General features: G+C 41.1%; 1 protein-coding gene across 1 annotated transcript in view; it reads left to right on the top strand.

Moving 5' to 3' along the window:
* mtcl2 (microtubule crosslinking factor 2) overlaps positions 1-24064 on the top strand; it is a 107901-nt gene that overhangs the window by 64350 nt on the left and 19487 nt on the right. Inside the window, exons 6-10 of the mRNA XM_072241881.1 lie at positions 1765-1911; positions 11702-11827; positions 16230-16460; positions 17407-17571; positions 19277-19444. Of these exons, the coding sequence (XP_072097982.1) occupies positions 1765-1911; positions 11702-11827; positions 16230-16460; positions 17407-17571; positions 19277-19444 (837 nt within the window). The remainder of the gene's footprint in view (positions 1-1764; positions 1912-11701; positions 11828-16229; positions 16461-17406; positions 17572-19276; positions 19445-24064) is intronic.

The raw sequence follows: 24064 nt of genomic DNA, 5'->3' as shown, positions 1-24064 counted from the left end.
CAGCCGGAACGGTATTACCCACCGAACTCCTCTTCTCCAAAAGTCTCTGTTGTCTCGACCCGGTTCTCTTTCCTCGGTTTTGTGATCCCCCTCTGCACTCTCTGTGTGTTTTCCTCCGGATTTCAGCAGGGGTGTCTACCACTCTGTTTGCTAAGCCGGCCGGTATTTGCTGGTCCGTGGAATACACAATGCGACCTTGCTTCTGTCCCGCATATCAGGATGTAACCATTTCCAGCGCTAAAGAAAACCCAAATAAAACACTCTCTACCAGTATGTTAGAGAGGGTGCAGCTTCGACGTGTTACCATGAGAAAAAAAATACAAAAAATAACGTAAATTAAAAAGTAAGAAGAAGAAAGTAAGAATAGATCGGAACGGCTGTACCAGGCTGCATGCACGACCGGCGCATGTGCACTTCGGTGTAATTTCTCCTCTGTTACGTGTCCAACATCCCGGGATGAAATTAGTGAACCTGTCCAAGTTTATTCATCATTAGATTGGGAGACCAGGCCTGTACACATTGTTCCAAATGCAGTCTTAAGGTGTTCCTTCATTTTTGTACTCAAATACTCTTGCAATAAAAGCCAATGTGTTGTTCGTGTTCTTAATGACTCGCTAAACCTACATGTTAATGTTAATAATTTGTGTACAGTGACACCAATATCTAAACACCTGAATCTTTTAAACCCATTGTTTAAAAGTACTACCTTCTAAGTTTTCTACCAAGTGCAAAATCTCATATTTTTCCCATATACTATTCCACGTGCCAGATCTTTGCCCATTCTCTTAAGCTTGACTATGAAGCATCTCTGTGCCCTCCCGATAATCACTCAGTATTATTAGCATGCTCTCTTGATGGGCTCATGCAGTTCGTTGATATAGATTATAATAATAAGGTCTGATTCATTTTGCACCCCACTGGTCACCTGAAACATGAAAGTGACTAGTCTATTCCTTGTGTTTTCTATAAATTGACCAATCCTCAAACCACAACGTAATGTTACCCTCAGTGCCATGATTTCTATTTTTCTTAATAATAGATTTTTCTATAAGTCCAAATACTCATCATCCTTTGTCCCCGTGAATTTCCAACTGACCTGTTAAACATGATTTCCTTTTAATAAATTTAAGTTAATTTTGTCTGGTCCTATTATTTTCCATATGCCCTTTTACACTTGCTCAGTAGACTCCAGCATTTTCCCTGCTATTAACACAGGAGCAAATGAAACTTACAGTGGAATGCACTGTAAATTAGATTTGTTTTCAACCTGACCATCAGACAAATAGTGTAACAAGTAGGGTAAGCTGGATATTAGCCTTTCTTTCTAATCAGTCTGCTGCTTTTGTAGTTTAGTCCTGAACTTGGGTCAAGTTCAACCTTTTATTGATTTATAATCAATCTATTATTGATTGAGCAAATAATTGGTAGAAGTGCATGCACACTCTTGATTTGAATCAGAGCTCTATTGCCTGCATGTTGCTGCTTTAGTCCCTGCATCATTCACTGCATGAGCACCGTAACTGGTGTTTGCACACCTTTTCTTCTCTTTTCTCTTTTTTTTCAAACAAATCAGCCCATAATTTTCCTCATTGTCTTTTTGATTTTGTTTACAACACTTTCATATGCCACTGTAATAAAGATGTTTTTCCTTTTCATACTTTTCTTTGTCTTGTAGTTTTTTCAATGTTTACTATACCCAGTTTTTGTTTCTTTGTTCCTTCCCTATCCTTTGTTTTGTTTTCATTAACTTGCCCATGCATGCAGCAACCTGAATTTAGGGACCAAGTGGACTGGCAGCAAGACGAGAGTCAAACCTTGGAGAACTGTGGAACTAACACTAAGGAGTATCGGGAAAGCAACAAGGATTATAACATCTATAGCCGTGAAGAAAGCGACTCTTATGCTACAGAGGTAAATTCGTAATATTATTTATCTCGTTAATAAAATAAGTTAATTGTGGAAGCATTCATAGTCCTGTTGCAAGCATATAAAAGAGGTAAGAAGATGCAATGTTTTTATAAGAAATATTATTGCATGTGGTACGTTATTCTCAAAATGTTTTTTTTTGGTTTAAAAGATCCAATTCCTTGGAAATAAACAATACCTTTCTACTCAAAGTACTGGAAAAATGTTCAGGCATTTAATTTATTTTTGTTTGTGGTACATACTTATGAAATTAAAATGTAAGTAAGTCAGTGTCACAGCTGGTTTAGGAGGAAATGCAATTCAGCTCTCTCATCAAATACTGGTCTCTCGTGTAGCTGACTCGTTATGATGATGTTGGTCCTCCAGTTGGAACATTCACAGGTATACACCCTGCTGTATTTTAAGGAGGGAAGCTACCAGATCTGAGTGCTGCTGTGAATTTGGACAAATCAAACAATTTGTTGCCCTGTGGCTCAGTATGGAGAGCCTGCTTCTGAGGATTGTGGTTAGGCTGGTGGGGTGGGCAGTGTGGAGACTCATTGCAAGCAGACAGCATTTTTGGTTTTGATTTCTTCTAACTTGGCCTTGTAAGGTTAACTGATGTAAATGAGGATGCGGCGCAGGTTGGAGCGTGAAGGGTTCATATGTGAAGAGTGAGTTAAGGCAGCTTAATTGTGACTGCCTGCAAGCAAACAAATTTCAAGGTTGTATATAATTTATATATTCCTTAATAAAAAATGCAGTTTGAATCTTTGAATCATGAATCAAGTTTGTAATTATGTTCTAATATGATATGAAATTTGTAGTTTTATGGCAGCAATACAGGGCAAAGACATAAAAAAAAATTACAAAATATATTAATGTTACAGTAAATTTCCCTGTATTAAAATATATTTCCATATGATTATGCATGTGTTAGATAAGATGTGCACTTTCACTATCATACGTATTGATGCACACAGACAAGCAAGAGTCAAGTTCGCTCTTCTAGTGGTTATACTGTTTCTGTAGATGTAAAACATTCTGGCCGATAAAACAGAATTCCAGTCAGTTGACAGCAACGGTATTTCGTTAGGAGGTTGAGGAGATTTGGTATGTAGCCAAAGACACTCGCAGGTTTTTACAGAAGTACCGTGGAGAGTGTTTTAACTGGAATGGGGGTGGAGGGTGGGGTTGCTACTGCACAGGGTCAAAATATGCTGCAGAGCATTGTAAACTCAGTCAGCTCCATCATGGGCGCTAGCCTCCATAGTATCCAGGACATCTTCAAAGAGTGATGCCTCAAAAAGGTGGCATCCATCATCAAGGACCTCCATCACCTAGGTCATGCCTTGTTCTCATTGCTGCCATCAGGAAGGAAGTACAGAAGCCTGAAGGCACACACTCAATGATTCAGGAACAGCTTCTTACCCTCTGCCATTTGATTTCTAAATGGACATTGAGCCTATGAACACTATGTTACAATTTTTTATTTCTATTTTTGCACTACTTATTTAATTTAACTGTCTTGTATGTAATACAGTTGGCCAGCTGGTGGCATAGTGGCATCAGCTCCGGACTTTGGAGTGAAGGCTCCCGAGTTCGAATCCAGCCAGCTCCCTTGCACACTTTCCATCCATGCTGGGTTGAGCATTGAGCTAGCAACTCGGCCTTGTAAAAATAAGGAAGCTTGCTAAAAAAAACATTGTCATGATGGCGTCCCAATGATTCCTCTCGGAGTTAAGGACTTTCTTCGATGTAATGCATTTTTTCCTCACCCCTTATGGGTAGTGTGTATGTGTATTTTTCCCTCAATTTTGGATCCTCTACCAGAGGCCTGGGAGCTTGAGGGTTTGGCGCAGTCTATCCCTGCTGTTCCCTAGTCGTGCGGTCTTCTGGGCCAAGATCTCAGATGTTGTTCCCAGGATTTGTTGGAGCCACTCTCCCAGTCCAGGTGTCACAGCTCCAAGTGCTTCTATCACCACGGGGATTACTCTGGTTTTAACCTTTCTCATCCTTTCTATCTGTTCTTTCAAGCTTCTCATATTCTTTCTTCCTGATGTTACTGTCATACAGAATTGCCACATCATTATGATTGCTTTCTTCTGTTCCTTGTCCAATACTACTACGTCTGGTTGGTACCTGCTTATCAGTCTGTATCTGGAGGTCCCAACAGATCTTAGCTCTGTCATTCTCCACTACTTTCTCAGGTGTTTGCCATTTGGACTGGGAATGTCCAATCCCATACTCAGCGCAGATGTTCCTCTACACAATTCCGGCAACTTGGTTGTGCCGTTCAGTGTGTGCTGTCCCCGCCTGCAGCTTGCACCCTGCTACTCGGTGCAGCATGGTTTCAGTGGATTTCTTGCACAGTCTACACCTTGGGTCTTGTCTGGTGTGCTCTTCTGCACGACGCCTGTTCTTGTGCAGCCATGAGCAGCACCTCCATGCTGTCCCTCAGCCCTGCCATTTCCAGCCATTGGTAGGACTTCCTTATGTCAGCCATCTCTGATATCTGGCGATGGTACATCCCATGTAGTGGCTTGTCCTGCCATGGCCTCTGGTCCTCTGGCTGTGCTTCACCCACTTCCTTTTCCATACCTCCTGCCTGCTGTCTGTGGTATTCTCCTAGCAGGTCATCCTTAGGAGCCATCTTCCTGATATACTCATGGATGTTTTGCATTTCTTCCAGAACTGCGGCCTTGACACTTCCAAGTTTCCGTCCTCTTTTATTTGGTGTATGGTCGCTCAACATTGGACTTTGGATGCAATATTGTTAATAGTTTCTGGGTCTTGATGTCAGTGGCTTCCAGTTCATTCCTTGGCCAGCACACTATTTCGGCTGGGTATCAGATGACTGGTAGGGCGAATGTGTTGGTGGCTCTGATCTTGTTCTTCCCATTCAGCTGGCTTTTTAGGACCTGTCTCATTCTTTGGAGGTACTTGGATCTTGCAGCCTTCCTTGTGTCCTTATCGTGGCTTCCATGCACGTGCAAGATCCCAGGTATTTGTAGTTGTCCTGTTTATCTGGTGTGTGGCCTTCAAGTAACTCAACTCCTTCAGTCTTGATGAGTTTGCCTCTTTTCACTATCATCCGGCTGCATGTTTCCAGTCCAAATGACATCCTGATGTCTTTGCTGTACACCCTTGTTAGGTGGATTAGTGGGTCGATGTCCTTTTTATTTCTGGCATACAGCTTGATGTCATCCATGTGCAGGAGGTGGCTGATGGTCACTCCACTCTTGACCCTCTACCCACATCCACTCTTTGAGATGATCTGGCTGAGGGGATTCAAGCCTATGCAGAACAGCAGTGGGGACAGTGCATCACCCTGGTATATTCCACATCTGATGGTCACTTGTACTATTGGCTCCAAGTACCAACTACTGGTAAACAAAGCAGTCATGTGAGACTCCAAGACCAGGCAAACAAATCACAACCTGGATCGACTACCAGTAAGCATATGACTCAGTGCCCCACACATGGATCCTGGAATGCCTGTCTTGCACAAGGTAAACAAGACATTAAGGGCCTTCATCAAGAACTCAAGGGGTTGTTGGATGACAATGCTAGAAAAGTAAAGAAAATGAAATGCAGAATTTTGAAATTAGAAGTTAATCAAAGCTATCAAAAGGTATGTTTCATTTTCTGACATTGTTCAGTTACACGTTTATGATGGGGGTATATAGAGAATGGCCCTCAGCTGTCAGGATTGTCAGAATCTGCGCCATTCAGACTTCATACATCCCAGTTACATCTACTGTCCAAAGACAATTACAGTCAACCTAACTGCTCCAGGAGAAAGGTATAAAATTCTCATTTGCACTTTATTATATAGGCTGTCCTGAGGAATATGTTGGAGTTCCACTCATTGTAGAATTAAGAGAAAGTGGATATTTGGAGAAAAGTCTGAAAGACTGCCAGCAAACAGTGAACCTTTAAGGAGGTGTGACACATGATGGTTGCTGGGCCTACATATGAGAAAAGATTTTTCACTCCAGGCCTGTAGCCTATTGGAGCTCATTGACATTTGTATTTGTCCATTGGCTGATTTTGCACAAACCTCTGACATTTTTAAGTAAGTGCGCACTATTTCCCTGTGTAGACTGATGCTGAACTTGGGATCTTGGGTGACAACATTTCCTGCTTGTCAGATATTCCTAAAGGTGCATTATTTTCATCTCAGCAGCTACAAAGTCTGATGCAGCAAGTCTTGGTATTTATTCAGTTCCACAAACAAAATGAAAAGGACTGGGCCATTTTTGGATGCAGCTCCTGAGACGCTAGAACAGGGACAGAGAAAATGGTTTGCAAAGAGACTGGAGAATATGGTCCCCTAAGATGCGCAGCCTTGGAGCAAATAAGGATCATGTTTGGCAGCCTCAAGTGAACCACCATCATGATTCAAGTTCAAATTCAAGTTTAATTGTCATCCAACCATACATGAATACCCATAAGTACAGTCAAATGAAACGACGTTACTCTAGCTCCAAGGTGCAAAGCACGGCATTAACAGGCACACACAACACAAGGCACCTGTAGCACATATAAGGTTGCATAAGTTATAGTCACACACACAAAAAATATAGTGCGGGTCCCTGAGTCCATGAACGTTGCAGCAGTTTGGCAGTTGTACACAATACGGCTTGTCTTCTGCCAAGCGAACATTGGGGTACAGCACCGACTCCAGCTTGGGCGCTGCACCATGCCACCTCCAGTGGAGCACTCCGACTCCGCCTCTCTCCTGGGCGTCTGTAAACAGGCGACACAGTGGCTTGAGATTTACTCCTCACTATGACTGAGGCCACGCCACTCCCCAGCCATCCGCCAGGGAACCTGTAAATCGAACTTGCAGCATCCCACAATAACAATGTCCAATGGGGTGTTGTAATCACAAATAATACATGTAAAACGATAACTAGCTGTTAGACTGCACCCCGCCTTCATGCACTGACTCCTCTGATGCCTCTCTAACGCAGGCAGCAGCTCGATCTGTACCAAGTCCAGCTCCTTCAGTTTCTCCACCAATGAGCAACTCAGTGATAGGATAGACCTGCAGTACTTAAAGTTCTTAATGTCCATCAGGGTCTTGCAGTCGTAAAAAAATAAGTTTAGAAAGAACATTAACACCTTTGGTTGGCTCCATAGAAGCCACTGCATCCTAGTGCATTGCCATTTTTCTGGAAGTAGCCAGAATGCAGTGTATAAACGTGTAACATGTACTTGCCACAAAGTACTTCCTGTTACCAGGTCAGTGTATGATGAAGGCTGCAAGCAAATCATTCCGGTGATCCCAGTTATTCCATATGTATGTGTAAAAAGAAAATTTTACAAATGCCTGTCTGAAAACTGAAGCATCATTAATCAAGTATTTATAGAATTCTCGCCCCGAAATGAGCTTCCAACAAATGTCAGTTGTATCATTCTGTGTGTCATACAGCATGGAAACGGTTCCCTTGGCTCATCTAGTCCATGCCGACCTTGAAATGCCCATCTATACTCATCCTACTTTTTTGTTCTCCTCATGATTTCATCAACTCACCTAGATTTACCCCTCATCTTCACACTATGGGCAATTTATAGTGATCCTTTGTGATGTAATAGGAACCAGAGCATCTTACTTCCAGTGGAATAGTGGCACGTTCAGTCGCTGTGGCTTCTATGGGGCCAACCATAGATACTATTGTATTTTTATACATATCTTTTAAGATTGCAAGACCGCACTGCACATTAAGAACTTAAAGTACTGCAGATCTACCCCATCAGTGAGTTGCTAGCTCACTGAAACTGAAGGAGCTGAACTTGTTGCGGATGGTGCTGCTGCCTGCGACGGCGCAGTCAGTGCACGAAGGCAGTGTGCAGTCTAACGGCAATTGATCATCTTAGTCACTTTTCCTGTGATCGCAAGACCCTGTTGGAGATTGTTAATGTAGAATGCTGCAAGTCCGATTCACTGATTTATTGGCGGAAGGCTGGGAGCTGTGTGGCCTCAGCCATAGTGAGGAGTAGGCCTCAAACCGTGGTGTTGCCTGTTTGCAGCCACCGAGGAGAGAGGGGTTGTAGTCGGTGGGTTTCACCGGAGGCAGTGTGGCACAGTGTCCAAGCTGGAGTCAGTGCTGCACCTCAGTGTTCACTCAGCAGAAGACAAGCTGTATTGTGTACCACTGCAGACTGCTGCAACGTTCATGAACTCAGGGTCTTGGACTATATTTCTTTTGTGTGAATGTTTTACTGATATTTTATTATGTTCTCACTATATTATATGTGCTTGCTATCTTGTATATGTCTTGTGCTGTGTGTGACTGTTGGTACTGTGGTTTGCATCTTGGCCCCAGAGTAACACTATTTCATTTGGCTGTACTCCTGTATGGCTGAATGTCAATTAAGCTTAAACTTGAACCAAAGAGAAATGCACGTGGTTGCGGGAAGAATATGCAAACTCCATACAGAGGTGCAACCTTATCAGCTGTGAACATCTAGAGTGTATCTTGGGTTTTCCAAAAATAAGTTATGTCGTAGATGTTAAAATTAATTATTCTCATAAACGTGCCAGGTTTACCCTTTCTTCCATGTATTGGATCCCTGTCCGACCAAATGATTCAAAGATTCATAGAACATTTATTATCAAAGTGTGTATAAATTATACAACCTTGGGATTTGTCTGCTTACAGGCAGCCACAAAACAAGAAACCCGAAAGAACCAAGTTTTAAAAAAAAACCAACACCCAGTGCACAGAGAGAGGAAAAAAAAACAAATCATGCAAACAATAAAGCAAGCATCAGCATTCAGAACAAAATTGAGTCCATAAAGCCGAAGCCTGGAGCAGATGGAGTAGGCCCATAGCCTCGGTCTCAGTTCATCACACCAAGTGGCAAATCACCACAAAGCTCACAGACACTAAGCCTGGAGCAGGCAGAGCACAACACAGCCTCAGCTTCACCGCTGAGGAGAGCGCAGTTATACATCAGGAGCGGAACCGGCCCTGACCCTCACCTCTGCTCCCAACACCCTGCCTTTTCAGTCAACTTGGCCTGGCTTATTAATTGCTGAAGCTCCGGTTTGTCCCCTGCATTAGGACCTGGGCCCCACCGTGGCACTTACCACAATTTTCCACATCTCCCTGCTGAAGCAGAGCAACTGAAACATTATCATCTTGCATGGCCTCCTCGACATCGGTGAGACCCAATGGAAATTGTGGGATCATTTTGTCGAGCCCGTTCGCTCTGCCCACCGTTAGAGCCGTAATCTCCCAATGGCCAGCCAACTTAATTCCGCTTCCCATTCCTACACCGACGTTTCTGTGCACAGCCTCCTTTACAGCTAAGGTGAGGTCAGACACATATGCAAGGAGCAGCAACAGCTCAGATTCTGCCTTGGTAGTCTCCAACCTGATTATATCAACATAGATTTATCCAACCTGGTAGTTTCTTCCCTCTGTCTCTCCCCACCCACTGTTGTTTACCCTTATTCCTCTTGTCCTTTCAACACTTCTCTTTTTCCTCTCCCATTCTCATGACCCGCCCATCACCCACACCTTCCTACTTTTTGTTCCCCACCTCCTTCTCCTTTTTCCCTTTGTCCATGGTCTATTGTTCAATCAGATTCCATTTTCTTCAGCATTTTGTCTGTTCCACACTTTACCTCTCAGCTTCTCACTCCATTTCCACTCTTTCCCCCACCCACCTTCCTACTTCCCTTTGTCACCTACATTCACCTATCATTCTCCCGCCCTGAGGCTTTTATTTTGCCTTTCTTTTTCTTTCCAGTCCTGATGAAGGTTCTCAGCCCAGAATGTGGGTTGTTTGTTTCCCTCCACACCGAGTTCCTCCAGCATTTTGTGTGTCGCTCCAGATTTGCAGCATCTGCAGTCTCTGATGTCTGTAATCATGTTGTGTGTACCCAGATTTAATGTCTCGAGTGGTAATGAGGCAGCATCCCCCATGAGCAGCCTGGATGTATTGTCATTCAATCATATAAGTTGATTAATTCCGTCATTCAATCCACCAAACGAAACATCATTCCTCCAGCCCTGCACTGCACATGTAACTTTCGCACAACACGTAAAGCAATATTACCACAAATAAATTAACAAGTGATAAAATATATTCCAGAAGATTGACATTTGCCATTTATGACACAGGTTAAAAAGTAAACAGAATAATGCCAGTGGCGTTTCATATGTAACGAGACCTGGATGATGGCCGGGAAGTCAGTAGTCTCACGACCTGGAGGAAGAAGCTGTTTCCCGTCCTAAACATCCTTGTCCAAATGCCGCAGAACTTCCTGCCTAATGTTAGGAGATTAAAAAAATTGAGGGACAGCTTGTCGAGATTCTTGACAATGCCAAGGACCCTGCATATGCAGCATTCCAGATAAATATCTCAGATGAGTGGAAGAGGGACCCTGATAATCCTCAACAGTCCTCGCTGTCTTTTTGTAGGATCTTGTAGTTAGATGCATTGCAACCCCCCACCCCCATGCCATATAGTGATGCAGCTGGTCAGGATGCTCTCAATGCTGCTCTTGTAGTTCTAGGTGATGATGGTATTGGTTGTGAATTACAGCTATTGGCCATAAATAATGTAGAAACTGTGGCACAGAGCAGTTGGAAAGTAATTTGAGTGTAATGGCATTTCCATAGTGCTGCTGTTGTAGTGTTTTGCAGTTGTAAAACAGATAATGTCACAATACACTTGGCTGGTTGCTTCACTTCATATGTTGATAATACATACCCCGATATATCTCTGTCCTTGATGCTGTCAAGCATCTGACTATGTTGCAACTGTACTCCAGAGAGGTTGGGAGTATTGAATTGCACTACTGTGTAATTAGACCTGCTCTCATCTGTCCTCAAATCCTCATTACACCCCACTAACAGATGCTGTCAGGGAAGAAAAGCTGAGAGATTTAAATTATCATTGTAGAAATGCAGATTGAAGAAATGAATAGAAGCAGAAAGAACACAAACCTATCAAGTCAACTTCCCCATTCCATCAACTCCATTCTCCTGCCTTCTCCCCGTAACCTTCGGCTGTCTTACTACTCAAGAACTTATCAGCCTCCCTTTAAATATATCCAATGACTTAGCCTCCACAGCCGTCTGTGGCAATGAATTCCACAGATGCACCACCCTCTGGCTAAAGAAATTCCTTCTCATCTATATTTTAAATGGATGTCCTTGAATTCTGAGGCTGTGTCTGTGCTTGGAAAATTCCCACCCCCCCACTATTGGAAACATCCTCTCTACATCCACTCTATCTAGGCCTTTCAATAGTCAATAGGTTTCAATGAGATCCTCCCTTTATTCATCTAAACTCCAGCAAGTACAGGCCCAGAGCCATCAGTACACTCTTAATACATGAAAGAATAGATCGTTCCTAAATCAGAATCAAAACTGAAAAAACATTAACATTTCAAAGCAAAAATCAAAGAAATGAACATGTAGCAGAAGTGCCGTTTCATGACCTTCTGCAGGGGATTAAGTGTATTTTGTTTTGCATTCTTCATCACACCGAACGTGTATAGATTCACATTGAAAATTTTTTATCTACCTTTGCTGCAGGAGCATTGGTTTTCAGCTGGTCATTAACTGGGAAAGTTCCCTTAGCACAAGCAATTCCATTTTCATTATCTCAGAACCTCGGTGCAGTGCCTGCAACAATATTACAGCTAACATTAGCCTGCCTAGTCTGCTAGAAGAAGTGACAGTGTCATATAATTGGAGATATAAGGAAGACTATTGAAAAAAAAATCTCTGCAGCCATACTCATTCACCTCAACTTTTTATTTAACAAGGTTAAAGAACTCCAACTTGATCTATCTGAAGCTAAGGAAACCATCCGAGGACTGCAGGAGCAGCTTGCTCAGGAAAGGGAGCTTCGAAATGAAGATGCAGAAAGATTTCAACAGAAAATGTCACAGGTCAGTTTGAGAAGAGCTCTTTGAACTGTGTGTGATAAAATTTTTGATTTATAAGATGACTCATAAGAGACACTGAAGAAAATCATTTTTTGCCAAGTTTATTACGCAGTTCAAATTCTAGAGGAGTTAAGTAATTCACTTTAATTTCACATGGAAACAAATGAGTAACACAATGTGTTCAGGAAAAATTGTCCTAACTGTTATAAAGCATTGAAATATCTATCCAAGACAATGTTGTCCTCACAGTAGTTCACTTGCGGAATGGGCAAAAGCATAAATTCAATGCTTTCCAACCATCAATCTCTAGCGGTCCTGCAGGAGCAAGAGAGGGGGACTGAAATGGGAATATATAGAACGCTGTAACCAACAGTGGGAATGTACACTCGATGGCCACTTTGTTAGTTACCCTCCTATACCTAATAAAGTGGCCATTGTGTGTATGTTTATTGCCATCTGCCACCGTAGCCCATTTACTTCAAGGTTCGAAGTGTTGTGCATTTCGAAAAGTATCTCTGCACACCATTGCTGTAAGGCGTGGTTATTTGAATTACTGTTGCCTTCCTGTCAGCTTGAACCAGTCTGGACATTCTCCTCTGACCTCTCTCATTAACGCGCCGTTTTTGCTCACAGAACAGCTGCTCACTAGATTTTTTTTTCACACCTTTCTCTGTAAAGTATAGAGACTATTGTGCATGAAAACCCCAGGAAATCAGCAACTTCTGAGACACTCAAGCCACCCCAATATGGCACCATCAATCCACAGTTAAAGTCACTTAGATCACACTTCTCCCCCATTCTGATGTTTGGTCCCCTCTTGACCACGTCTGCATGCTTTTATGCATTGAATTGCGGCCATGTGATTGGCTGAACAGGTATTTGAGCAGTACTACAGGTGTACCTAATAAAGTGGCCACAGAGTGTAAGTTAGAGAATTCAAGAGGGAAAAACCCTTATCCCAAGTAGAGAATGGGAGGCAAATTGGCTTATATCTGTTTACAGTTGTAGGTCATCTCATACAGATACAGTAGATTCCAGTTATTTGACACGCATCAGGACTATTACATTTTGGCCCAGTTAAGCAACTGCCCCAATTAGCTGAAGTTTCATGGAAATATTTAAAGAGGTATAGAAAAGACAGACTAGCATTTAACTGAGTAACAAATTATGTATTTAAATGAAATTCTGAACAAATTAGAACACAACCAATGCTACCACAACACTATAAAACTGCCTTAGTTCATAATAGTTATCGACAGTGTACGATAGTAACAGTGTGCTGTGTGTGGGGTGTGCAGAGAGGAGTAGCAGCTCTGGTGAAGGGGCTTGTCGTGTCCAGTCTGGGACAGATCACTCACCCGTGACCCCCACTGGACTCTCAGCTCTCACCTGAGCCCCAGGTGGCTCTTTGTATGTGACAGTGACCACACCCATTACTCCGCTTCAGCTGGCAGCTAAACCAGGTGCGCGTAGCCAACAGACTTCATACCCTGGTAAAATAAGACCATAAGACATAGGAGCAGAGTTAGGCCATCTGGCCCATCGAGTGTACTCTGCCACTCAATTATGGCTGATCCTTTTTTTCCCCAACTCCTCCTCAACCCCACTCCCCGGCTTTCTCCCCTTAACATTTCATGCCATGTCCAATCAAGACCTATCAATTTTTGCCTTAAATACACCTAATGACCTGGCCTCCACAGCTGCATGTGGCAACAAATTCCACAAATTCACCACCCTTTGGCTAAAGAAATTTCTCCGCATCTCTGTTTTGAAAGGACGCCCCTCTATCCTGTGGCTGTGGCTGTGCCCTCTTGTCCTACCTAGACTCTCCCACCATGGGAAACATGCTTTCCACATCTACTCTGTCTAGGCCTTTCAATATTGGAAAGGTTTCAATGAGATCCCCCCTCATCCTTCTGAATTCCAACAACATCAAACCCAGAGCCATCAAATGTTCCTCGTATTATAACCCTTTCATTCCTGGAATCATCCTTGTGACCCTCTCCAATGCCAGCACATCTCTTCTAAGATGAAGGGCCCAAAACTGTTCATGGTACTCAAGATGAGGCTTCACCAGTGCCTTATAAAGCCTCAGCATCATAACGTAATGATAATTTCCAGCAAATGGAGCCAGAGCACAGATGGCTAGGTGGAGAATATTTGAGTGTTTGAACCAAAATATATCTTAGCACTCGAGACATTTCTTTATCAATTCAGATCTGTGTATGTTAAGCATTTAGTTTAGGAATTTGGACTGCACTGTGAGAAAACTTGACCTAATTTTGTTAATGGACTGGAAGGTGGTTAATATCCAGTTATCATAGTTTGAGCTCTTCAGTGCTTTTGTAAAGTAAAAGTCAAATGGCTCATGTTTACTTAAAAATCAACTCTGCCCATCATATCAAATTGCTCAAGTACTTTGTCTTGCTTTCTATAACTTCGTCAAATTTTTGCTCCAAAAACTGGGTAGTTTTGCTTCCATATACAAGCTTGTTGTCTATCAGTTTGCCGATACTCCTTTTGTTCTGCTGTCACGTCCTAATACCTCATTCTTTTTTCTGTTCTATTTCATATCCTGCAAAATCCTCATCAAATGATCTGAGCTTCATTATAATCACAGTATTACTTTTGTTAGAAATCTAGAATAAAAATGGAAATTAATAGAACTATTCACCATATCACAAGGCAGTCATGCAGAGAACAGACAATGCTTCAGGTTACTGAAGGGTCATCAAATCTATTTCTAATATGTTGTTAATTGGGCTACTCAGAACTGTAACAGATGTGACAACTGAGTGGCCTCCTGGGTTATATCATCCCATGCTTCTATCTTTTAAAAAATGAAAATCAATTTTGCACTGGCTATTTGGGACAATGTAGGCAAGTTCAATATCTGATTTCTGAAAATGTAATTACTCTGTTATAGAATCATAGAGGCTGAACTAGTTTTTGATTGTTGTCCTTGATTCTGCATTCCCACAAATGGATTTGGGCACTTAAATTTCTCATAGTAAAGGTCCACTTATAAGAATGGGCATTTAATTAAAGTTCCATTGGGTTACCAGAATCCATCAAACAATGAGACGAGAAAGAAAATCAGGTAAACAAATGTCATTCCTCTGTTTTCAGGTTTTGGGCAATCAGATGATTGGGGAAAGCAATGGCAATGGTGGTCTTTAAGATACCGAGTAATGTACCTCAACTAAATCATCCCATCATTGATAGGGATCAGTCACCACACTTCCAGTATTTCAGAAACCACTTAAGAAATCATTTTCCAATTGCTGTACTAATTTCCCAATTCTGCAATTACATAGAGCCTTTCTGTCCTATTGTGAGCAGCTGGAATCAGACCTGTATTTTTTTTTAGGAGTTTACAGAAATAAGGGATGCTCTTGTTGAAACATGCAAAATCCTAACTGAGCATGACAGGACAGACTATTAGGTGAGTCTTGAGCAAGGATACATTACGACAAGATAAAGAGGTTGTCATTTAAAACTGAGATGCATAAGAATTTCTTTTTGCAAGAATCTTCAGTATTCTCCCCCTGTAGAATTGTGAAGGTTAGATCAATTGAAGTATTTAAAGGGAAGCTGGATGCATTTTTTCTCAAAGAGCCAAATTAAGATACCCATTTCTATGGAAAACTGACATAGAAGAAGAACTGTGGCCTGGGCAGATCAGCTATAATCTCCTTAAATGGCAGACAGACATGAGGATTCATTTTCTGGTGAAGTTGCATTCAGATAGGGCAATGTTGTTAGATTATGGACTAGCTGACAAGAGTTGAAAACCCCAATGTGACTTGAGGAATATTTAGACTCAAGCAGATAAATCTGGAAGAATTTTTTTTAAGTCTCATCAATATTAATTGCTGTGCAGTACTAGATTATTTATTAATGTTCTTAAGGGAGGAAAACTTACAGTCTTTTCTCGACCTGGTTATTACTTGTCTTCAGGTGCCAACAGTGTGGTTGACTTAACAGTTCTTGGAAATAGCCCAACTTCGCTAGTTAAGGATGGCAATTAAAAAGTGCATGTCCTATAAATAAAGGAAAATGACACCTCACGACTGTAAAATTCAACTGTATAGAATCATGGAAATTTGTAGCACAGAGAACCCCATTTATAGTTCATTTTCCTCCTATCCAAATAAGAGGTCTACACTAATCTCTGTTTTAAGGATATCCAAAATGTGAAACAGGACAGGTATGTTTATGCTTTTTCTTTTCTGCTTGAACTTCAGGAATTCAATGAGACTACTGGTTCTCAATAGTGATAAAACCTGTTTTATATGCTGAACCATGATACAACAAAGTGAGCTGTTGATAAGGAACACCTAGATGGTTGCTTTCACTGTTAATCTGATTAAAGCTTTTCTGTTTGCCATGATTCCTTCCATAGCTTAAGGAGGAGCAACAAAAGGCACTTGTGCGAAGAGATTTTGAGCTGCAGAGCCTGAATTTACAGACCAAACTTGAGCAGAAATTCTGGAGCCAAGAGAAAAACATGTTTGTGAAAGAAGCTGATCAGTTCAAGCAAAACCTCTTCCTGCTTTATATGAAGCTGAAATGGTTCTTGAAACACTGGAAATGTGGCAAGAAGATGGATAATGATGGGGATGATTTACTAGAGGTGCATAATTTCAGTTCTTAAAAATAACTAACAATCTTTTTCAAAATCTCAATCCAATGGCACAATGTCAATCCAATAAAATACATGAAATTACAACTTCCAAAAATACCACAACCTTGTCATTGGGTTTGGAGGCTTGCGCACCTCAGTGATCTGGAGACCTGTGTTGGCTGGAGGCAGGGCCTTGTGCTTTGACTCTTGGTAGAGTCGCCCATGCCAAACAGGTTAAAGTGTAGAAGCCAAACTAAGAGTGTTCCACCGCCCCTCCGGGTTCAGGGGTTCAGCTCAGGGCTAACAACCCCTGGCTGGTCAAGGAATTTGTTACAGAATCAGCAATGAGGAATCCTATCCCTGTGTGTGACAGTATTCCTGAGTCTCACAATAGAGAAGATGGCCAAGAACAGACAGATTGGAAGACCTTCACTGCTTCCCTAAATGCCAGTCGCGTAGCAGGCAATAACTAACTAACTGATTAATACAAGTGTAACTTCCTATCCGCTTGTTAATTCATCTATTTATCAGAAATAAATGGGTGCACAAATTAAATTTTAGTGAAATACAGGTATAAGATTGAACTCATGGTCTGCATGTAGCACAAGGAACAAACACTAATAAGTGGAGGGAACTGGGACTTCTGCTGAAAGAGACATATGAAAAGTTTTGTGAACACAATGAACAGATTCCTGATCAAAATGGGTAACTAACTTTGTGCGTTCAAATTCTTCATTAATTTTGGCAGAGGATTTTTGTCACTAAGGAGCAGAAAGTTGGAAGTATTTCCTCTTTTCAAGCTCCATTCATTTTAAAATTGATCATTAGTATATCTGTACACTATGGCAAAAGATTCGCTGCCATTGTTGATGTGTCACAGTGCACTGTGCTGTGTGATTCATGTCCTTTGTTGAAGTTATGTCAAACAGTCTCCGTGGTTCAATGTGCTTGGCAGGTTAACAGTGTGAAGGATTTATATTTGCTGATTGAAGAAGAGGAGCTGACCCCTCGCCAAGTGGACAATAAGACAGTAACAACGAATGATCAGTCTCAGAAAACCTTGGAGGGAGCTTTGACTCTCCCAGTGGAAAAATCTGTCCTTGCATCACATCCAAAGCAGGTACAACAGTAATGGTCAATAATCTCAATTCCAAGGAATGTTTGCTATCATGTACACTAACCAATATCAAATTTTAAGTACATACTTGGTTCATCTCAATTATAAACTCTAGGTTTGACACTCTGTTTTTTAAACTTTGATAGCAATTATGTGTTACTGTTATTCTAATTTTGATATAGTAGATAAGCATTAACTTTTTTAAAAGATTTTTGAAACCACAGAGTGCAGGAATTATTCCAGCATATGTACTCAGAGGCCACTTTGTTAGGTACAACTGTACACTTGCTTGTTAATGCGAATACCTAATTATCCAATCAACTCAATGCATAAATGCACGCAGACATGATCAAGAGATTCAGTTGTTGTTCAGACCAAATGTCAGAATGGGGAAGAAATGTGATGTGACTTTCATCGTGGAATGATTGTTGGTGCCAGACAGGATGGTTTGAGTATCTTAGAAACGCCTGATTGCTTGGGATTTTCACACCCAGCAGTCTCCAGAGTTTACAGAGAATAGTGTAGGAAACAAAGACATCCAGTGAGCAGCGTTTCTGTGGGCGAAAATGCTTTGTTATGATAGAGATCAGAGGAGAATGGCCAGACTGGTTCAAGCTGACAGGAAGGTGACAGTAACTCAAATAACTAGGCATTACAACAGTGGTGTGTAGAAGAGTATCTCTGAACAAACAACATGTTGAACTTCGAAGTGGATGGATTACAGCAGCGGAAGACAACACCAGGTTCCACTCCTGTACCTAATAAAGTGGCCACTGAGTGTGTATGATTTCATTATAGTCGGATGACTAATCTGTTGACGATCTTCCTTTGTCACTTAATAAAAGATTCAATTCTCTTAGGTATCTCATAGCACTGCCTGTTTGTCCTACTTATTAATGTTATTAACAAGCTTATTTATTTATATTATTTGTGTGGTTTAGGAAGTGCAGGAGATAAGCCGTTGATTCCTAGGTGTTGTTGATTCACTGATGCTTTGGAAGTAGTCCATGATATTTACTAAATTTTTTAAAATTTGGATTCCGTGAGCTAGTTTCTGACCTTCACACAGTGAAGTTCAGTTCCTGTTGTAATATACTAGTAAATACAGTTTTGTTGTTCTGCCTTCCAGTATCCTGCTTATTACAGCTTCTAGGATGCTTTAGATTTGTAAAGTTTTTTTTAAAGAGATCTTCATGGTAGCAGGCCTTATGAGCCTGCGCCTCACAATTCCACCCTTATGACCACTTAGCGTACTTACTGATATGCCTTTGGGATGTGGGAAGAAACCAAGCACCCAAAGGAAATCCATATAGTAATGGGAAGAACACACAGACTGCAGTGGAGTTATGCCAGGATCAGTAGCATTAAGCTAACCACTATGCAACGATGTCCATAAAAAAAGCAGGGAAGCTTTGGAGTTTTGTCTGTAATGTTTTTATATTAAGATCCCTATCCATGCTATCCATTGCTTATTAAGTTTTATTTTCCCAATATTGAATATGCTTGTCGGGTCATTAAGTTTGATAAAGGCAGCCTAATATTGATACTTGTTCAGCTATCATGCAGTTCAGCTGTAGGTTTTTCTATTTTATTCAGTTGAATGGTATTTGTAATTCTGAGTGTTGTGAGCTTTAAATATTATATACATTATAGCCATGCTGTTTACTTTAGCAGGAATAATATTTTGGGCTGATTTTATATTTTCCAGTCAAATGAATACAGCAGAGTTGTCGGAGACATTAAAATGATTTTAAAGGACCTGTGCACAGAATTGAAAGAGGAAAGAAGGAGAACCAATGAGCTTCAGCTTCAATTTGCAAATGCCAAATCAGCCTGGGAAATAGAAAGGGTGGAACTCAAGAGCCGTGTTGCACAGGTAGGCAGAGATTGAGAATAAACTTCTTGTACCATGTTAACAGCCGGCCACAATTATTGTTGCACTCGTTGTCAATAAACACAAGATGACAGCACGCTTATTTTAATATAATGCAAATCGAGGAACATTTGTCCTTGAAATTGTTTTGATTTAAATCAGTTACTTTCCTAATTTGCTTATTAGAGGCTTTATTCTGATGACCGGGAATTAGCATGGTGGAAAAGAGAAGCAGTGTCTGTCTTAATTGAGCAAGGGTTCTTTCAAATAAACAAAATTCTGAATATCAAGTATGTATTTAATTGATAGCTGTCATAATTATTTTTAAGTGGGTTAAAAAAGGGGTTGAGATGGTAAGAAGAGATTTGCGATCAAGTTATATGTTGCAGGTGTGCCATTGTTTGTCCAACCCAATGATCTATTCAGCAAAGGCTTTACAGATTTAAGCATCTTGTAATTAGTATTATGGATCTGAATTGAAATGTATCCTTGCAAGTGAAACGTGTGATAACGGTCCCCACACCACCTCCCTCACTATCATTCAGGGCCCCAAACAGTCCTTCCAGGTGGAGCGACACTTCACCTGTGAGTCTTCTGGAGTCATCTACTGTACCCAGTGCTCCCAGTGCGGCCTCCTGTATATCGGTGAGACCTGACATAGATTAGGAGACTGTTTCATCGAGCGCCTACCAGGAGGTGCCAGAAAGAAGTAGGATCTCCCAGTGGCCACCCATTTCAATTCTGCTTCCCGTTCCCATTCCGATGTGTCAGCCCATCGCCTCCTCTACTGTCACGATGAGACCATACTCAGGAACTACACCTTGTATTTTGTCTGGGTAGCCTCCAACCTGATGGCATGAACATTGATTTCTCGAACTTCTAATAATCGCTCCTCCCTGCCCCCCCATTACACAAGTTCCCATTCCTGTTTCCCTCTCTCACCTTATCTCCTTATCTGCCCATCACCTTTCTCTGGTGATCCTTCCCTTCCCTTCCCTTTCTTCCATGGTCCTCTACCCTCTCCTATCAGATTCCCCCTTCTCCAGCCCTTTATCTCTTTTCACTATCAGTTTCCCAGCTCTTTACTTCATCTGTCCCCCTCTCCCGGCTTCACCTATCACCTACTGCTTTGTACTGCTTCTTCCCCTCCCGGTGCTTCTAGCTCTGACTCCTCAACGTTTTTTTCATTCCTGATGAAGGGCCTTGGCCCGAAATGTTGACGGCCTACTCTTTTCCACAGATGCTCCCTGGCCGCCTGAGTTCTTCCAGCATTTTGTGTGTATTGCTTGGACAAAATGTAACCAAGTTTTTCATATGGCATCACTGTTAAAACTGTGTTTCATGTAGCAATTTGGGTTAAAATTTTAAAAGTTTAACAAGTTGCTGGTGGAATAACTGAGAGCAAATGGAGCAGTATAATAAAGTATGTAAATTTCTCAGCCACTGCTGGAGTTCCTCAAGGTCAGGAAATTTCCAGCTCTATATCCTCTTGAAGAGTAACTTAGATTGTCTGTGTTAAAAGAAACTGCCCATATTATCATACGTGTAGTTTTTGGGTACTGCAATTCTGTGTCCTTAATGATGCTTTGCTGCATGCTTGAGAATTCGGTGGAAGGTGCTGATGCTTTTTTTCTGGTGGGGGTGGGAGGGGGTCATTGTCTTACTGCTGCTTGTGCGTGGAAGGGGGAGCTGGAGGGGGTCTTTGGGTTTAACGTTTTAACTGTCATTCAGTCTTTGGGACACTCCTGTTTTTGTGGATGTCTGTGAAGGAAAAGAATTTCAGGTTGTGTATTGTATACATTTCTCTGACATTAAATGCATCTATTGACCTATTGAAACCTATTGATTGTTGTTTCCCAGCTTTATTTTTATGATAGATTATCAGTTTCTGTGCCAAAGATTTATGGCACTTGTCCAGGGTCTCTGTTGGCGACCAGAATGATCCTATTTATAGTCATAAAAATACGATAACACCAAAACAGACCCTTCGACCCATTAATCTGCCTCGTCCCATCGACCTGCACCCAGGCCATCGCCCTCCATGTACCTATCCAAATTTCTCTTCCAATTTTGAAATCAACCCCGCATCCACCACTTGCACTGGCAGCCTCTCACCATGCCTCTCTGAGTGAAGAAGTTCCCTCTCATATTCACCTTACACATTTCACCCTTAACCAATGACCTCCAGTTCAAGTCTCACCCAGTCTCTGCAGAAAGGGCTTACTTGTATTTACTCTATCTATACCCCTCATAATTTTGTATACCTCTAACAAATCTTCCCTCAATCTTCTACATTCTCAGGAATTAAGTCCTATTCAACATTTCCCTATGTCTCAGGCCCTCAAGTCCCAGTAACATTTTCTCTGTACTCTGTCAGTCTTTCTTACACCTGTACAGAGGTGACCAAAACTGGACATAATACTCCAAATTAGGCCTCACCAACGTCTTATACAATTTCAACTCCTGTATTCAATACATCGATTTATGAAGACTAACTTTCCAAAAGCTTCCTTTATGACCTTATCTAACAATGATGCTACTTTCAAGGACTTACGGATCTGTATTCCCAGATCCCCGTTTCACTGCACTCTTCAGTGCCCTGGTTGGTCCTCCCAGAGTGCATCACCTCACACTTATCTGCATTAAATTCCATTTGCCATTTTTCCACCAGCTGGTCCAAATCCTGCTGCAAGCTTTGATAGTCTTCCTCTCTGTCCACCACACTCCCAATTTTGGTGTCGTCCACAAATCCAGTTAACCACATTAGCATCCAGGTCGTTTATATAGATGACAAACAACAATGGACCCAGTATCGATCCCTGCAGCATACCACAAGTCACAGATCTCCAGTCAGAAAGACAACCATCTGCAACCACTCTCCGGCTTCTTTCGTGAAGCCAACTTCCAATCGAATTTAATAACTCATCTTCAATGCCTAGCGACTGAATCTACTTGACCAACCTCACATGGGAGACCTTACCAAAGACAATATCCCACAGTCTTCCCTTCGTTAACTTTCCTGGTAACTTCCTAGAACAACTCTAGATCCAGAGTTCATCCAGTTCTAATTCCATTTCCTTAACAGGATCTATTAGAAGCTGCAGCTGGATGTTCTTCTTGAGGATGTAGTCTTCAGGAATACTGGAGGTTTCCCTACCTTCCCACGTCCTGCAAGAGGAGCATCCCCACTGCTCTGAATGTGCAATAAGAAATAAAGAATAACAAAAATAAATTGTCATCAATAGAGAGGAATCAGTAAATGTGTTTTTAGTAAAAGGGTTGGTGGCCTGGTGTGCAGAGCTCATAGGCAGGCTTTTCCTGCTTTAGCATGAGCTTGGAAAATTACCCACTAGGTGTCGAGTCATTCCAGTTCCAATTTGACTAATTGTAATTGGAAAAGACACTGAACTCAAACTAGGGAATAACAGGCAGATATGATTACTGATAATAGATCTTCGAATCTCAAGGCTTTAGAGATAAATCTCTGTTCATTATACCTCTTTGTACTTTAATCATAAAAAATGTACTTTAATCATAGAATCACTTCTTATTCTCACTTGCATTGCTTCCTCCTCTCAAGATGCAACATGCAGAATAGTGTGGTCTGCGCTATTTCCCGACTGCAGAAAATGAATACTGACGATTCCTGTCAGTGAACCTGAGATACTGCTTTACTGTAAGCAGTCATTTCCACTTTGATAAATTATCTGCAAGGCATTTTCTTGTCTCTTCATTCTCAAAGTAAATGTTGCACATCTCTAATTTCCCCAGCATAATAAATTAACTTAGGAAATTATTTTATGAAAGTTATATTGGACTAGACTCATTTGTGCATGTGATTAAGTAAATTTCCAGTTTTCCTTTTCTAAACAACTATTTAATTAATGTTCAGTTCAGATGTATTTTCTAAATTATTACTTCAGTAAGTGATTCATATCAACTATCACACTTTATAAGTTTGTTCTGCAGTTGTAATTTTATTGTTTAGTTTGGGATAATACTTCAAATCCAGATCAGTATTTTTAATGTGTTTAAGTAGATTCATTATTCAACTAATTCCTTTTAATGACCAATATCTTTAATTAAAAATATCTTGCCGACTTTAGTGGATGAATTTAAAGTGATTTGTACAAGATTCCATTCTTCCCTACATAGCAAGTAGGCAAATGTTGCACAATGTTGTTTAATACTGTTCACTAATATTGCCGGAAGTTATTTCTGGAAGAAGTTTCCAAATCTACAAAATGACTCATCATATCCTTGGAGCATCCCAAAGCACTTCAGAGCAAGGAGTTCCTGCTTGACCGTACTTTTCAATGTAGGCAAAATTTGGTACATTGAGCATTTACAAAGCAACCAAAAAAGATGTTACTTTGCAACTAAGTATTGCAGGATTAATCAGTTTAAAAGGAATATAAAGAAAGTAGCCGTATCAGACTAATGAACATTTAGCTTAAAATCACATCACAAGCGAAAAATGTGAAATTACATAAAACTGATGTTAATCGATAGTAATGTTAAAGTGCAATTTAGCCGAGTCTTTTCTGGTGGCATTGTGGACCATTTAGAATAATGAATGTGAATATCCTCCTGTTGCTGTTATATCATAGTGTTGCTGATTCA

This window comes from Mobula birostris, chromosome 2 (assembly GCF_030028105.1).
Source record: "Mobula birostris isolate sMobBir1 chromosome 2, sMobBir1.hap1, whole genome shotgun sequence".
NCBI lineage: Eukaryota > Metazoa > Chordata > Chondrichthyes > Myliobatiformes > Myliobatidae > Mobula > Mobula birostris.
The sequence above is the reverse complement of the archived record's forward strand: the minus strand, read 5'-3'. Positions and strand labels throughout refer to the sequence as shown.